This window comes from Mesocricetus auratus, unplaced genomic scaffold, assembly GCF_017639785.1.
Source record: "Mesocricetus auratus isolate SY011 unplaced genomic scaffold, BCM_Maur_2.0 Super-Scaffold_100018, whole genome shotgun sequence".
In the NCBI taxonomy this organism is placed as follows: domain Eukaryota; kingdom Metazoa; phylum Chordata; class Mammalia; order Rodentia; family Cricetidae; genus Mesocricetus; species Mesocricetus auratus.
This window is the reverse complement of record NW_024429199.1, coordinates 36,764,693-36,780,356: the sequence shown is the minus strand read 5'-3', so window position 1 is coordinate 36,780,356 and position 15,664 is coordinate 36,764,693. Positions and strand designations below refer to the sequence as shown.

At 45.2% G+C, this 15,664-nt stretch overlaps 1 protein-coding gene across 2 annotated transcripts; it reads right to left on the bottom strand.

Annotated features, from left to right (window-relative positions):
* Nucleotide 1: 1 nt before the first annotated feature.
* On the bottom strand, nt 2–14,384 carry Ginm1 (glycoprotein integral membrane 1). 2 transcript variants are annotated; one of them, XM_005065743.4, is made up of 8 exons: nt 14,229–14,384; nt 10,765–10,824; nt 9,230–9,326; nt 6,592–6,743; nt 5,418–5,574; nt 4,090–4,220; nt 2,050–2,213; nt 2–660 (listed from the first exon to the last, which is right to left on the bottom strand). In XM_005065743.4, the coding sequence occupies exons 1-8, from the start codon at nt 14,340–14,342 to the stop codon at nt 549–551; spliced, it is 987 nt and encodes a 328-aa protein (XP_005065800.1). In that variant the 5' UTR covers nt 14,343–14,384; the 3' UTR covers nt 2–548. The 2 variants fall into 2 exon arrangements, with proteins under 2 accessions (XP_005065800.1, XP_012965670.1); XM_013110216.3 differs by having other exon boundaries at nt 4,090–4,223; nt 14,229–14,382.
* Nucleotides 14,385–15,664: the final 1,280 nt, after the last annotated feature.

Here is a 15,664-nt window from a genome sequence, read left to right as displayed (position 1 = left end):
ATTCTTTAAAAAAAAAGTTTATTTAGAGTGCAAACATGTCTCTTTAAATCCTGGTACAGTCAAGGTAAGCGGTTTTGGCACAAACACAGACATGATACACTTATGTGATTTCATACTGAGTCCTGTGTGATATAAAGGCACATTGTACTGAGTAAAAAAGTGTTAAATTCTTCAGCTTTTAAATTGCAATTTCATAAAGTGCTTCTTATAAAACCTTACAATACTAATCAACAGATAGTTTCTGCAGCAAAGGCACTTGGAAGCTTATGGCACTTGGGTGTTCTGTTTCACCTTTTTTCATTCTGGTTATTTCAAAGTCACATATTTTTCCACTTAAATTTCCCTTAATAATTCGTCTCCTGAACAGCCAACCCATGTGTGGAACGAGGTGATCTCTAACTTGGCACAGTAAAGGTCAGTTTTCAGACAGCCTTAGGAATTTGACAATTTCTATGTATAAACTGATTAATGATTTAAATAAAATGGTATTCAAATGGCAAGTCTGGAGACAATAGACTAATTCAGAGTCCATGATTGGAGATGCTGTTTTAAATACTCGTTTTATCTTTAAGTTTTTCTTCTGTTTTCTCAGAACCATCTGGATATAAGATGATAGGTACCACAGATAAGGCATTCATTTCATCCACCTGAAGAATTCCTCTGAAATACAAGATAAGTCACACTTGGAGGTTACGGTCCACCTTTCCTCTCATGGCTTATAACCAAACACGCTGAGTGACTAGAAAGGAACAGAGATCATTGCCTGGTCCTACAGGAAGGAGAGTGTATGTCTTCAGGGCAAGAGCTCTCACACCGCTAGACTGCTATCAGTTGGTGAAGGAAAGCCCGGGCAGCTTTTTAAAAAAAAAAACAAGCTGATTGTACATGTGGTGATCAGACTGTGCTGCTCTAAGCTAGACTGTATGGCATACAACAGCAGTTTTCAAGTTTCATGTGCCATTTTATTATTTGATGCAACAGTTTCCTTCATTTTGGGTGCAAGTGATGATGCTCATGACTGCCTTGCTCTTACAACTCAGTCACCGCCAGCTGTTGAGCACAGGGATGAGGCAAAGGCCGATGACTGAATTAAATGAGTTTACTAGCTCCTGACTTTGCACATCAGAAGCACAGGGGCTTACAAACTCTTAAGAGAAACCAGGCCAGTGAAGTCACAAAGCACACCAGAATCCTTGGATGATGAAATCCCCTCACTGTGTCACATAAAAGCCCACACTTGGAATCCCCATACTCGGGGGCACAGGCTGGAGCCATTTATGAATTCAGAGCCAGCCTGGCCTATATATGAAGGCCCATCTAGAAACACCCAAACCAAGCAACAAAATGAGCAGGTACTTAATACTGGAGTATGGCAGCACCCATAAACTGAGCAGTCATCAGGCCACCAGCATTAACAGGTGGCTAATGTTCCATACGTGTTCCTGCCTCACAAGACCTACTGGAACTGTCATTAGCAGGGTCACTGTGCCTAGAGCCTACTTTAGCAGCCCAGTCAGTGTCTGAATGGATAACAGACTGTGCTAATATCACAGCGGGCAGTGACTGCACCTCTACAGGCTCTCTGCCTCTTGCCTTCAGAATTCTGTGACCACTTTAACCCTTTCTTGGCTATTCAGCAGCATAACTTCATGACTCTACACGTGCAGTGTTCCCCATGTTCCCACGGAGACTTAACATTTCTCATCATGGCTGACTCTCCCAAAGTATTGTAGTCGCAAGTGATACATAAATTTATTTTAATTCCATTACAATTGGAAAATGGGTGTTTTGTCCTCCCATTGTCCTACCTAATTTTATACTTTGTAATATATAAAATACAGTGAATATAACTAACCCCCCATAAGACAAGGTTTCTCTGTGTAGCCCTGGCTGTCCTGAAACGCACTCTGTAGACCAGGCTGGCCTTGAACTCAAAGAGATCTACCTGTCTTTGCCTCCCGAATGCTGGGATTAAAGGTGTGCACCACCACTATAACTTACTTTTGAATAGTTAAGATTAATAATGTCTCAGAAACATGAAGCACTTACTTGTTCTCATAAGCTGGGCAAAGCACCTTTAACATGGCTATGACTCCTGCTGCACCCAAAACTCCAACCAGCATGACGTTCAGAAACATGAAGAGCACTGGGAACACACTGCCCCAGAGATGACAGAGCGCTCTCCTGAGCTTTTCCATCCACTGGCACATTACCTGGGAAGAGGGTTTTGGTCAGAAAGGCCAGTTCCATAAACTCAAATTTAAAATTTCTATCTTCCTTTGAGATGGGGTCTTCCTCTGTAGCCCTGGCTGGCTTAGAACTCACTATGTAGACCAGGCTAGCCTCAAACTCACAGAGATCCACCTGCCTCTGCTTCCCAAGCGCTGGGATTAAAGGCATGCGCCACCATGTCTGGCAAAATTTCTTAAAGTTTTGGGTTTGGGTGACAGAAACAACTTGTATATTGATTATAATAGTATTACATGTATCAAAGTTAACTCAAAAAATAAAATAAAAAATAAAGAAGCCTGGTTTGGGGTAAATAGTTCAAAAATGAATATTTTCCCCTAGTTCCACAGTGATGGGATGGAGTGACTGCGGGATATATGTAACATGACAATAAAATTTTATTTTAAAATTTACCTAAATAAAATTTTTATAATCTTAAAAATTATGTTCCCAAGACACAGGTGCAAAAATTATTTATCCTGTGTCTAACTACAAATGAAGGGAATATTAATGCTGAAAGACTAGTGAGAACTGCCCAGTGTAGAGGATGAGAGGAAGAAACAAACTCCACAGCTTTTAGACCAGGGAAGGCCCACTGCTCTAGAAATGCTGCAAGCTTAAGGAGCAAGAAGGGAACCAAATATGGGCACTGATGATGCGGCCTAGGAAGATAGTCTCCTCTGAGGAGGGGGAGGGGCGGGGCTGGAGATGCCACAGTGCAAGCTGTCCAACTAATCAAGACTCCAGCAACCCCAAGTCAACAATCTGACTGTTAGTGAGAATTACTTGCACAGACCAGCCCCATTTGGGAGCAGGCACATTAGGCTACTCTCAGAACTGTATCTATAGATGGAGTGTAACACAGATGTTCCCAGTAGACATCAGCGTGGTTTCACTGGAATATCCCTCTGATTCCTCACACCTTGATGGGATATTCTACAGTACCTGATAGCCTGGGTATAGGTTAACCGGAGATACAGGCGAGGTTAGCAACTGACCCAATGTTAGAGAACTAGAAACAGGCAGAGCGGACTTCAATCCACACCCAGTCACTGTGTAGGACCTTGAGGGTGCACGCCGTCTGTGCCTATACAAGGTGAGAGCTGAAAGGAGATTTGAGAAGGAACTGTGGAACTGGAGATTCCCAACCAAATGATAACCAGGGCCTTGATAATCATGATCTGACTCTATCGTTAAATGCAGTTTATAGAAGATAATAGGAACACCTTGAATACCACATTAAGATTAAGATAACGTCCAGCAAGGTAGCTCAGTGAGTAACTTGTGGCCAAGCCTCATAACTTGGGACCACATGGGGAAAGTAGAGAATCAACTCCTGAGAGTTGTCCTCTGGCACGTGCATGCACAGTCACACACAGGGGAGAACAGACGTTCCAACAACAACAACAAAAACTCCCAACCCAGAGTGAGCTGGGGTGGTGACTTACACCTATAGTACCAGCACTCAGGAGATGGAGACAGGAAGATCATTATGAGTTGGAGGTTAGCCTAGGCTACAAACTGGGGGGGAAAAAAAGAAAAAAAAACTATAATGTGTCCATCACTAAAAAATGATCCGCTATTTTAATCTTTATGGTTTCTGCTTCATTTTAAGGACACATTTATGTTCTTCACCATAAACATAACTGCTATGGTAATACCACATAAAGATAACAAACACCAAGGTCAGGCAGTGGTGGTGCATGCCTTTACTCCCAGCACTTGGGAGGCAGAGGCAGGAGGATCTCTGTGAGTTCAAGGCCAGCCTGGTTTACCAAGTGAGTTCCAAGACAACCAGGACTGTTTCACAGAGAAAGCCTTTCTCAAAGAGAAATAGGTAACACCAAGTATTAGATTTACCTTGTATGAAGATGGAGGCTCTGCTCTGAGAGGAGTCTCAGGCAATTTGCCAGGTAAAGCATTTCCCTCCACAGCGGTTTCCACGCTCCCCATGAGGTAATGGCTGGTGGTCTGCAATGAAGTAACACTTCCTACTGAAGAGGGGGAGAACAGAGTTATCAAAATGCTAGCAGCACGCCGGCGTCCTCTGCAAGCTCTAAAAGAGAACACCAGTAATATTTGCCATTACTATCCTACGTATGTTTCACCATGAGAGAACAAGAGTTTCATTTACGTCAGAAGAAACACTCAGACCACTATAAGGGGCTACAGAAGTTACGGTTTTGTCGTACATAAAGTAAATTTTCAGTTCTGCCAGACACGGCACATTCCTGTAACCCAAGCACTTGTGAAGCAGGAGAAGAACAAAGTTAAGGCTACCCTTGTCTACCCTGGACTACATTACAGACCAGGCTGGGCTACAGGGTAAAACCTGTCAAAAGAAAGACAGAAAGGAAGGAGGGAGGGAGGGGAGGAGACGGGAGGGGGGGGGGGGGGAAGGACAATAAAATGTAAAAGTTCTACATGGTGTAGTGGTCAACAGAGTGAGTTCCAGGACAGCCGAGCTACACAGAGAAACCGTGTCTTAAAAAAACAACAAAAATGTAAAATTCTGCTTTGGTTCCACTCTCAAAGTACTTTTTAAAAGAAGCCTATTTCCAGCCGGGCGTTGGTGGCGCACGCCTTTAATCCCAGCACTCGGGAGGCAGAGGCAGGCAGATCTCTGTGAGTTTGAGGCCAGCCTGGTCTACAAAGTAAGTTCCAGGACAGCTTCCAAAGCCACAGAGAAACCCTGTCTCGAAAAACCAAAAAAAAAAAAAAAAAAAAAAAAAAGAAGCTTATTTCCAAATACATTAAGTAAGTAAAGACATATAGTAGCAATTATAAGTAATTACAAAAATGCTTAAGAGCATACAGGGGCCTAGAGGGCTGGCCTTGGTTAGAGCGTCAGCTGCTCTTCCAGAGGAGACAAGTTCCGTTCCCAGCACCCATCTTTTATGGTCTCCAAAAGTATACACACACACACACACACACACACACACACACACAAATAAAAATCTTTTTTAAGTATATAAGGTAAGCTTGGCAGTGGCTCACGCCTTTAATCCCAGCACTCAGTAGGCAGAGGCAGGTGGTTATCTCTGAGTTTGAGGCCAGCCTGGTCTACAGAGTGAGTTCCAAGACAGCCAGGGCTACAGAGAAACCTGTCTTGAGAAAACAAACAAACAAAAAGGCATATAAGACAAAATAATTTCATTGATATTTTAAATAATTGTCTTTTAAATTACCTTTTTTAGAAAAGTTGGGAAGGGTAAATAGAATGTCACTGTTTTGGGAAAGAGAATAAATCATGCTTTCTTCCACAGGAAGGGAAAAGTTTGATTGTCTGAGTATTCTCTGGTTCTTAACTAAAATGTTAATTTCAATCACATCCTTTTGTTGAGCCTACGAAAGAAAAAATAAGTACCTTTTACCTTAAATAATGCTTTAGAGTTTCAAAGTGAACTCCCTCCTTGATTTCTACAACTAAAGAGCATGCAGCCAACGGCTCCTTCCTCCCTCCCATTCCTATTCTGAGGCATTTGCACCAACAATGTAGTTTCATTCACACGGCCGAGGAAACAGCAACAGAACTATGAACACAATCGAGTCCCTTCGCTTTCTGTTTGCTGATGCTCATCACATTTTAAATGATATAAAGGTATAAGTGAGATTATTAAATGTAAAATGCAAAAATAACAGAAATGCTGTATGATTAAATCCAGACAATTCTAGGGTACTGTGGTGGCTTTAATGAGAATGACCCCCACAAGTTCATTCATTAAATGATTGGTCCCCAGGTAGTGGAACTGGAGGTGTGGCCTTGTTGGAAGTATGCCACTGGATGTGTGTTCTGAGACCCAGTCTCCTCCTCCTCCTCCCCACCACCACCTGCAGATTAGGATATAGCTCTCAACTACTTCCCTAGTTAGGACATAGCTCTCACCTACTCTAGTTAGGACATAGCTCTCAACTTCTTCTCTAGTTAGGACATAGCTCTCAACTACTTCCCTAGTTAGGACATAGCTCTCACCTACTCTAGTTAGGACATAGCTCTCAACTACTTCTCTAGTTAGGACATAGCTCTTAACTACTCTAGTTAGGACATAGCTCTCAACTACTTCTCTAGTTAGGACATAGCTCTTAACTACTCTAGTTAGGAGATAGCTCTCACCTACTTCCCTAGCACCATGCCTGTCTGCCTACTGCCACGCTCACCACCAGGATGATAATGGACTAACCCTCTGAAACTATCAGCAAGCCCCAATGAAATGCTTTCTTCTATAAGATGCCTTGGTTACCGTGTGGAATCTCCTCACATAACAGAAAAGTAAGCTTCTTCCTCATCGAGTCAGAAATAAAACCACTCAATACCTGTACACACAGCACAAATTTACCCCATTAACAAGCATATCATCTCACTTGTCTTCCATCAATCTCTACCACCTCTTCTTGAATAACAATTAGTTGTGAACTGGAACCAGATGTCATAGGCCACTCATGAACTAAGATCCTTACAGTGACAATTCCAAAATGTTCTTTCTCCTCCAAATTTTCCAGATTTTCACTCTTCACTATTTATTAAAAAAAAAAAAAAGCAGTGAGATTTTGGACAAAAATTACCATCAAAGCTGTTACTGTAGTTGATGATTTCTATGAGATTTACTTGGAACAAGACAGCAGCAAACACGTTTTATTGGCGTCCTTCTTCCTTGACCTTAACAGTCCCAGGTTTATAAAAGCAGAGATGAGCTGGCAAGGCCTCCCAGTGGCTCCCACTCATCAGAAAAGGAAATGCTTCTGGTCTGCAGTCTGAATACGCCACACAAGCCACAGTGGCAGAGCTCTGCTTTGGATTCATATTGGCTGCCAGTGAAGAGTGACACAGCACAGACAGAAAGCAAGCCACAAGAGTCAGCCCCGCGGTCACAAAGTAAGCCGTCACGTGTTCACCCCGGAGTCCAGTCAGTGAGAAAAGAACCCACATACAAACCGTGTGGCTTTACTTCGGACTTTTCGTCTTTTTTTTTTTTTTAATGTTCTCCATCCTTTGCACCCAGTAGGTGATTTTTCATAGTTAGAGAGGATAGGAGTAGGAAGAGGACAGGAGGGGTCTAGAATCCCTCCATCATGGTAATGGGGAAGGTATGACCATATTTTATTGTGTACATGTATGAAAGTCTCAAAATTAAAGACAAAATGTAAAATAACACAGCCAGGAACAGTGGTGCATGCCTAGAATCCTAGCACTTGGGCAGCTGAGGCAGTTCAAGGCCAGCCTAAGCCACACATCAAAACTGTCTCACAAAAGTGTGTTAAGGGCTCGAGAGTTGGTGCAGCCATTAAGGGAGCAACTACTACTCCCTTGGAGGATCCGAGCTCAGAACCCAGCCCTCACAGCAGGTGGCCTAACCTAGCTCTAAGGGGGCCACATGTCCCCTTCTAGCCACTGTAGGCACCTGCACACACATAAAATTAACTTGAAAACATTTTTTAAAGTGACACACACCAATCAATTTGCCACAAGATGAGCATTTAGTTGCTGTCTCCCAAATATAAGGACTCATTTGTCAAGGACACACACACACATTCTAAATGTAGGTCCAGTGGCTTAAACTCATTGTGAGTTTAAGGGCTAGTCCTTTGACCCAGAACAGCTGATACCCAGTTCACTGGCCATTTAACTATCATAGTTAGTTATAGCATAGTCTCTTCCTTGGGCTCTGGCCAGAACATGGCCCCATGGTGTAACTCTGACTAACGCCTAGTTCTCTGGCACTGTCAACTAGCTCTCCTTCAGAGGCACCTGGCATGGGCTCTGCTCCTGTACCATGCATAACTCCCTGTGTTCTTTACTATCTGTGGCTTAAATACGCCATTTTATTGCTAAGTGGTTTATTATGCTTACTGTGGTGCTGTGAATGGAACCCAGGGCTGTCCATTTGCTCGACAAATGTCCTACCATGGAGCTATAGCTCCAGCACCTTAAAAACCGTTGTGAGCCGGAGTGGGAGGTTAGCATCTGCCTTCACCGTGTCTCCAGACTTCGTCAAACCCAAGGACTCTTGCTTCTCCCACCTCAGGCGCCCCAGTAGCCGGGACTATGGAAATACAAGTTCAATCACTACAGTGCCTGGTTTAATAAATCAGTGTTTCAATTGCCTGTTTACACACTAGTATCCATGCCCATTCAGCATGTCTAAGCCTACAGCACAGTTTTAAATACATCAGAGTGGTAACTCTTTAGTCCCTCACACCCCTACTGCCAGATAAATTAAAAAAACAACAAAAACCCCTCCTCACCACAGTAGTCAGCTTTCAAAGAATGCCCTCAACGATGCTTGCTGACAGGCATGAATACCCTTGCTCAATGCCTACCCCAGTGCCAGCTGGGCCCAGTCACTGCTGCTCACAGAACACGAGTGACACCTCCCATATTCTTTATTTTATTCAAATAAAATAGTGTATCCCAACATAATATTATCTGTCACTTTAAATAACCTTAAAGTTTAAAAAGAAAAACAGGGCCTGAAGAGACAGTACCTGGGACCAGTTCTCAGAGCCCACATGGCAGCTCACAACTGCCGACCACTCCACTTCCGGGGGTCCAACACCCTCTTCTGGCCTCCTTAGTCACCAGACACACAAGTGCTGCACAGATACACATGCAGACGAGACACCATACACATAAAGACAAAATGAATCTTAAAAAAGAACATTCTGTTGGCAGATGAGTAAAGAAATAAAGTAGGACCCATACACATAACTAATGAGTTCATTTTCTACAATTGTGCTAAGAACCTCTCCAGGATTTGAGCTCTTGCTAGCCCACATGGATGCCCACTCTTACACTGTTAACCTACTGGAAACAAATGCCAGTCTCATGAAAGAACAAGCAAAACAGTATATCAACAATCAACAGTTTAAACGCCTTAGTTTAAACTATTATTTCTACCATTATAGAAATAACCTATCACTTTAAGGTGGAGCAGTAGCAATTCAGTACTAACTTAGTATTATTACAGTCAAAGCAATGTTGGAAACAATTAGTCGTACTCACCTATCAAAGTCTGACAGCTTATTCGAGTTACACCACTATTTACAGGCAAGTCATTTACATATACCTGTCCGTTCTCATAGGTTATGTTAAGAACAACCTTAAAATAAAGCAGCACATATTAATTCCAACAGTTTATAAACGACAACAAACTCTTCATGCCAAAAATACATTTCCTAACTATGTGTGGCAGGTGTGACAGTTAGCTTACATACGTTTTGTCCCTCAAGAATTCATGTGCTTAGTCTCTCAGTGTGATGTTCAGGTGGGCACCGCTAAGATACAAGCCTTGGCGGCAGATGTGTAGTCTCTGGGGCAGTGTCTTCACAGGACCTGTGGGACTCCAGCCCTCTCCTATTTGGTATCTGGCAATGTACACTTTTGTCTCATGTAAAGCTCCTATCACTGTGGTACCATTTGTCACGAGACCAAAGACAAACTAATGCCAGCAATATGTCCTTGCACCTCTGTAACTAAGTGGAAAGCAAAAGCCTTTTCTTTAGTTTGGTTTCCTTTTTTTAAAATTTTATTTGTACAGATGCTTTGCTTGCATGCATGTCTGTATACCATGTGTGTGTAGTGCCTACGAGGCAAAGGGGCTGCTAGGTCCCCTGGAAGTGCAGTCACATGTTGAAGACTCTGCTGAGCCAAGGCTTTCCCTGATGTATGGAGAAGGAACAATGGCCCTTTAAACTACAAGCTTGCTCAGCAGAGCCAGGGCCTTGGGAGAGCTATGGCTTCGCATCCTGAGAACCCCGCTGTTCCTACTGTAGGGGCTAGAGTTATCAGTCCCAGCCCTACCCTCTGACTCCCTTCAAACATCCTGTGCTCCCCTGTGCAGTGCAGCATTGCTTGGTTTGTTTCCCACGATACAGTACTTCTTTTTGTTTTCCGAGACAGAGTTTCTCCATGTGACAGCCCTAGCTGTCCTGAAACCCTCAGTGATCCATCTGCTTCTGCCTCCCGAGCACTGGGGTTAAAGGTGTGGGCCACCACCCTCCGCCCAATATTGTACTTCTTAGTAAGTTTGCCTGGCATAAGACAGATTATGACAGACCTCCTGACCCCAACTTTTCTATCTTCTTTATCTTCTCATCCCCCTTAGGACCCTGTCACCAAAGAATGACCTACTGGTCCAGGTCAGTTACAGACAGTTGTGAGGTGCCATGTGGGTGGGCTGGGAATCAAACCCAGATATTCTGCAAGAGCAGCCAGTGCTCTTAACCACTGATCCATCTTTCCAGCAATTATATTTTGGTTTCTTGAGACAGTCTCACTACTTAAAAAGTCTGGGCTGACTTTTAACTTGAGGTAAGCCTTCTTCAGCCTCCAAAGTGCTAGGATTACAGGCATGAGCAGCTATTCCCAGCCTCATTAGCAAAGTACGTAACAAGGTCAGTGATAGCCTGACATAGCTACTTTTTCATAAAGTAGCCTGCCTCAGGCATTTTACTGTAATAACAGGAAATAGACTACTGCAATCAGTAAAAATTCCTGGCTAAATATTACACTAAAAATACAGTCAGAGGGAGACAAACCTGTTCTTTTGACGCCTCCCCGTTGTCTCTCAGGGTAGTTACATTAATTCTGATGCCATCCTGTAAAACAAATGCATAGGTTGGGTAGGGAAACATTTACACATTGAAAGCAGCCCAGCTCTTTCGACCTTACTTGCTATTATTGTATGTGTACACAAGTGCAGGCACACATCTGCCACGGTACACGTGTTGAGGTCAGAGGACAAGTTTTGGGAGTCTATTCTCTCCTTGCACCTTTGGGTTCGGGGGATCAAACTCAGATGGGCAGCTGTGCTTTTACTCGGTGAATCACTTACCCAGAGAATAACCAGCCCCTTTTCATTTCTTCTGTTGTTATTATTATTAAAGATTTATTCATTTTGCATGCAGTGTTCTACCTGCATGTATGCCTGCAGGTCCAAAAAGGGCACCAGATCTCACTGTAGATGGCTGTGAGCCACCATGTAGTTGCTGGGAATTGAACTCAGGACCTCTGGGAAAGCAGTAGTGCTCTTAAGTGTGTGTGGGCATGAGTGCAGGTGCTCTCAGATATTTGAGGCATTGGATCTCAGAGAGCTGGAGTTTATGTAGAGAATGTTACTCATGCCCACTACTCCCAACCCACAGAAGAAATCCCTGTTCTGATCTCTACAACTTTACATTTTTTTTTTTTTTTTGGTTTCTTTCGAGACAGGGTTTCTTTGTGGCTTTGGAGGCCGTCCTGGAATTCGCTCTTGTAGACCAGGCTTTTCTCGAACTCACAGAGATCCGCCTGCCTCTGCCTCCCAAGTGCTGGGATTAAAGGCGTGCACCACCAACGCCCGGCTACAACTTTACATTTTACTAGCTGTATCTCCTTAAACAATGCACTGCTTAGCTTTATCTGTTTCTGAGCGTAAGAGAAAGCAGAGTAGTTTCCCTGGAACTTCCTTCCTTCATTAAAGACGCTTGTGTGTAGCAACAGTCAGTTGTTCACAAGGATGTGTAAGGACCAGCAGGTCATCTACTGTTCCACTGCCCATGGATGCCCAGAGGGTTCTTGGGAAATCCTCTCTGGCCCTGCTCAGGCAGACCTCTGGGGTGAATGTCTGCGGCAGGTGCTTTTGCTGCTGCTCAGGGTCTCATCAGCAGTCATCTGCCCAAATACTTACTTACAGATGGCATTTTTGTAGAAAAGCACCACTGGCCACAGGGACTGCTAACGGATAGCTTTTCTATTAGGACTGGAGATGTAGCTAACTGGTCTGCTACGCCCAGGAGTGGGGGCGGGGCTCGGTGGCAGGTGACTTTTCCTGCCGAGCCATCTCACAACAGCACACACAAACCTGGCCCTTTTTTTATATTTTGAGACAGTAATAGTTAATCTTCACTGTTAGGCTCAGTGGATTTAGAACCACCAATGAGACCGGGGTATGTCTGTGATGGCATCTCCAGAGGTTTAAGATCCATCCTGAGTGTGTGGGCAGGACCAGACAGTGGACCAGGTTAGACAGAATATAAAAAGAAAGGGAGAAAGACAGCTGGGCACCGGCTCTCCTTTCTGTTTCCTGAAGCTGGTGCCCTCTGACGGTGCCTTCACTCGTCATGGGAGGATCTGCTAATCGGAGGCCATCATTCTCCTACGAGCCCAGAAAAGGCCTTCCTTGAGAAACTTTTTATAGCTTCTGCTTTTCAGGGGTAAACACACACCATACTTAGTGACATACTGTATTTACATCTTATGGTCTGCTTAGCAACGCCATGGTCTATAAAAGACCAAAGACACAGGTGTGTTTTGTTTCGTTTCGCCCAAAGAACCAAGTTCAATTCTTTTTCTACAGATATGGAGGCGCACCTCAACGGTGGAGCCTGAGAAGGTTCAGGGCCCTGGGCTCAACCCCTGGCACGCACAAGCATACACTTGTGAGTGTGGAGTGTCCATGCACAAGTCCAATCTTTTTTGATGCTCTGGAGTGTTTTCATTGCCAAAAGAGAATTCCATTTCTTTCATCTGACATTAAATTCATATCCAGATCACAGCTCTTCCTCTGAAAACTTCAAAAAAATTTTTTAACCTTCATTTTTATTTTATGTATATGGGTTTTTGCCTGCTTTCCAAAAGGGAGAGAGGAGATGGTGAAATCACTAGGAGCTAGCCCACAATGCTGTGGGTTTAACCTTGCAGCTAAGGTTCTTTTTTTCTGACTGTGTGGGTAGGTTGAAATGCTTCCTAGGTTCGTGAGTGATGATGAAGAATTTTCAAAAGTGTAAAGGAGCGGAAACAAGCCCAGATCTCCATAACCTGAAAGTCACTCAGTATTTGTTCCTGGTGCTTGTCCATTAACCATTGCTCCAATTGTCACCCAGAAGCAGCTGTGGCTCACGTACAACTTCATACACAAGTGTTTTAGTTGCAATATCCAGAATGTGTCCAAACTGACGCTGTGGCACGGTTTCTGTGCCCAGAGGAGTTACAACATGACTCTAAAATTTAAAAGGAAAATGATGGACTGGAGAGATGATTCAAGGGTTATAAATGCACTTGTTGCAAAACCGATGACCACGGGGCACACCGACTCCACATGATGGTCCTCTGACCTCCATTTCTGTGGCATACGTCCCCCATCCAACATCATACAAACAGAACAAGCAAAGTTTTAAAAATAAAAAGTGGCATTTCTCATGTCAGTTACTTCTGTATTTAGCGTGTTCCCACCGAAGTGGTAAGGTATTCAATCTCATAAGTTTCCTGTCACTTGGGGAAGACTCGAATTTTATAATCTCCAAACTTCTTCCGACCATACAGATGAAGAAAGGCAAAAGTCGTGGCAACAAAAGTAACAATGGGCTGCTTCTGAATATTGCAAAGCCATGGTTCTCCGAGTCAGCCAGGTAGTCACCTGCAAGGCTTGTGACACAGAACGATTGAATCCGGTTCCACACTGATGCTGATGCTCATCTGTGACCCATTAGCAGGAAAGACCCCTCAACTAACATCCAATAAAAAGCCACGCCGGGAAACGAACGCCAGGTCTTCTGCCTCTTCCTCGTCGCCAGCCCGAGTGGCCCCGCGGCCGGGAAAGGCGCTCGCTCCCTCCTGGTCGCAGGTGGCCAGGAAAGCTGCTAACTGGGCAACACAAACATCGCCAGGCCCAAGAGCTGGGCTCTAGCCCAGGAAGCAACCATTACAAACGCCCGAGGTCACCAGCCACGGCGCACTTTCGACAGGAAAGCCGGGCAGGACCTGCGACAGTTCGGGAAGCGCTACCGATCGCAAGTTCGGGGCCCGAAGGCTTGGCCACACGTTCATGGGCGCCTGCGCGCCTCCCTCGCGTTCTCCTTTGGGCGGCCCACCCTGCCCGGCATCCCGGAGGGCCTCCCCTTCTCTCTGGGCCGCCAGACCCTGTCCTGCCCGTCCTGTCCGCCTACGGGAGGGGACAGCGTCACCGCGACCGGCCTCCCGGAGGTCCGCAGAGGAGCGGCCTGGAGCGCCCGCCCTGCCCTACCTGCGGGGCTGTGGACGGCGGCCTGGGCGTGCTGCTGGTCAGCCACCCCGCGGCTGGCAGCGCCACCAACAGCAGCAGCCGGACTGGCAGCGGCACCGAGAGGGCGCCCTCCATCTTGGACAACACCGGCGCCGGGCGGCGGGAGGTGAGGGCGTGGAGACCCAGGAGGGGCGGGGCCCTGGGGAGGGGCGGGGCGGACTCCTCCCAAGTGGGTAAGGCTAGCTGAGCTCCGGATTCCTTTGCACGTCAGAGACAGAGTCAAGTTTGGGGCAGCCCCAGAGGCTACCTTAAATGCCCTTGTCAGATAATGAGATTGATGACTCTCTTACACACCACCCTAGAGCTTTCATCCAGTAGCTGATGGAGGCAGAGGCAGACACTCACAGCTGAACACTGAGCTGAACTCAACGAACCCAGAGAAGAGAGGGAGGAGTGATGAGCAAAGGGGTGAAGGCCAGGCTGGGGAAATCCACAGAAACAGCTGACCTGAACAAGGGGGAGTTCATGGACCCCAGACTGATGCTGGGAATCCAGCATAGGACTCTTCTAGACCCCGTGAACTAGGATGTCAGTTTGGAGGTCTGGCTAATCTATGGGGCCTCTGGTAGTGGATCAGTAGGTATCCCTAGTATACGAATGGACTTTGGGAGCCCACTCCACATAGAGGGATATTCTCTGAGCTTAGACACACGGGAGAGGGCCTAGGCCCTGCTCCAAATGATGTGACAGACTTTGAAGATCCCCCCATGGAAGGCCTCACCCTCCCTGGGGAGCAGAAAGGGGATGGGATAGGGAGCCGGTGGGGGGCAGGGAGGAGGGGAGGGAGAGGGAACTGGGATTGACATTTAAAACAAGCTTGTTTCTAATTTAAATTAAAAAATGGGGGGAAAAAGTTTGGGACAGTCCACAGGGCCCTTGGCGTTCCCATAAAATGACTGCAATTCTTTTCAATGCCATTATTTCTGGAGAGGTGTTTTTATTTTCTCTTCTTTTCTGAAAAGGATTTTATGCAGCCCAGGCTGGCCTTGTACTACTGATCATGCTGGAGTTACAGAAGTGACACCCTCTCACCCCGTCAATCCCATTACTTTTCCACTAGTATCACCAGTATGTTCATACATTTACAAAATGAAAACACAGTACCTATTTTATAAACTGTTATGAAAAATAAAACATTTAACATCTGGAGGGGACATTTTTTTTCTTCAGATACTATGTATACCAGGCTGGCATCCAACTTTCAACAATCCTCCTGCCTCTGCCTCCTGAGTGTTGAGATTACAGCCAAATGTTAACTTAGCAGTTGCCACCACCTTTGGCTACAGATGAGAATTTCTGAAGTAGTTTTATGAAGTACTGGGGCTTCCTTATGTTCCCAAGTATCTGGTTTAATTCATATGGAGGCGGGAAGACAACATGCTGGGACCATGTGGGCT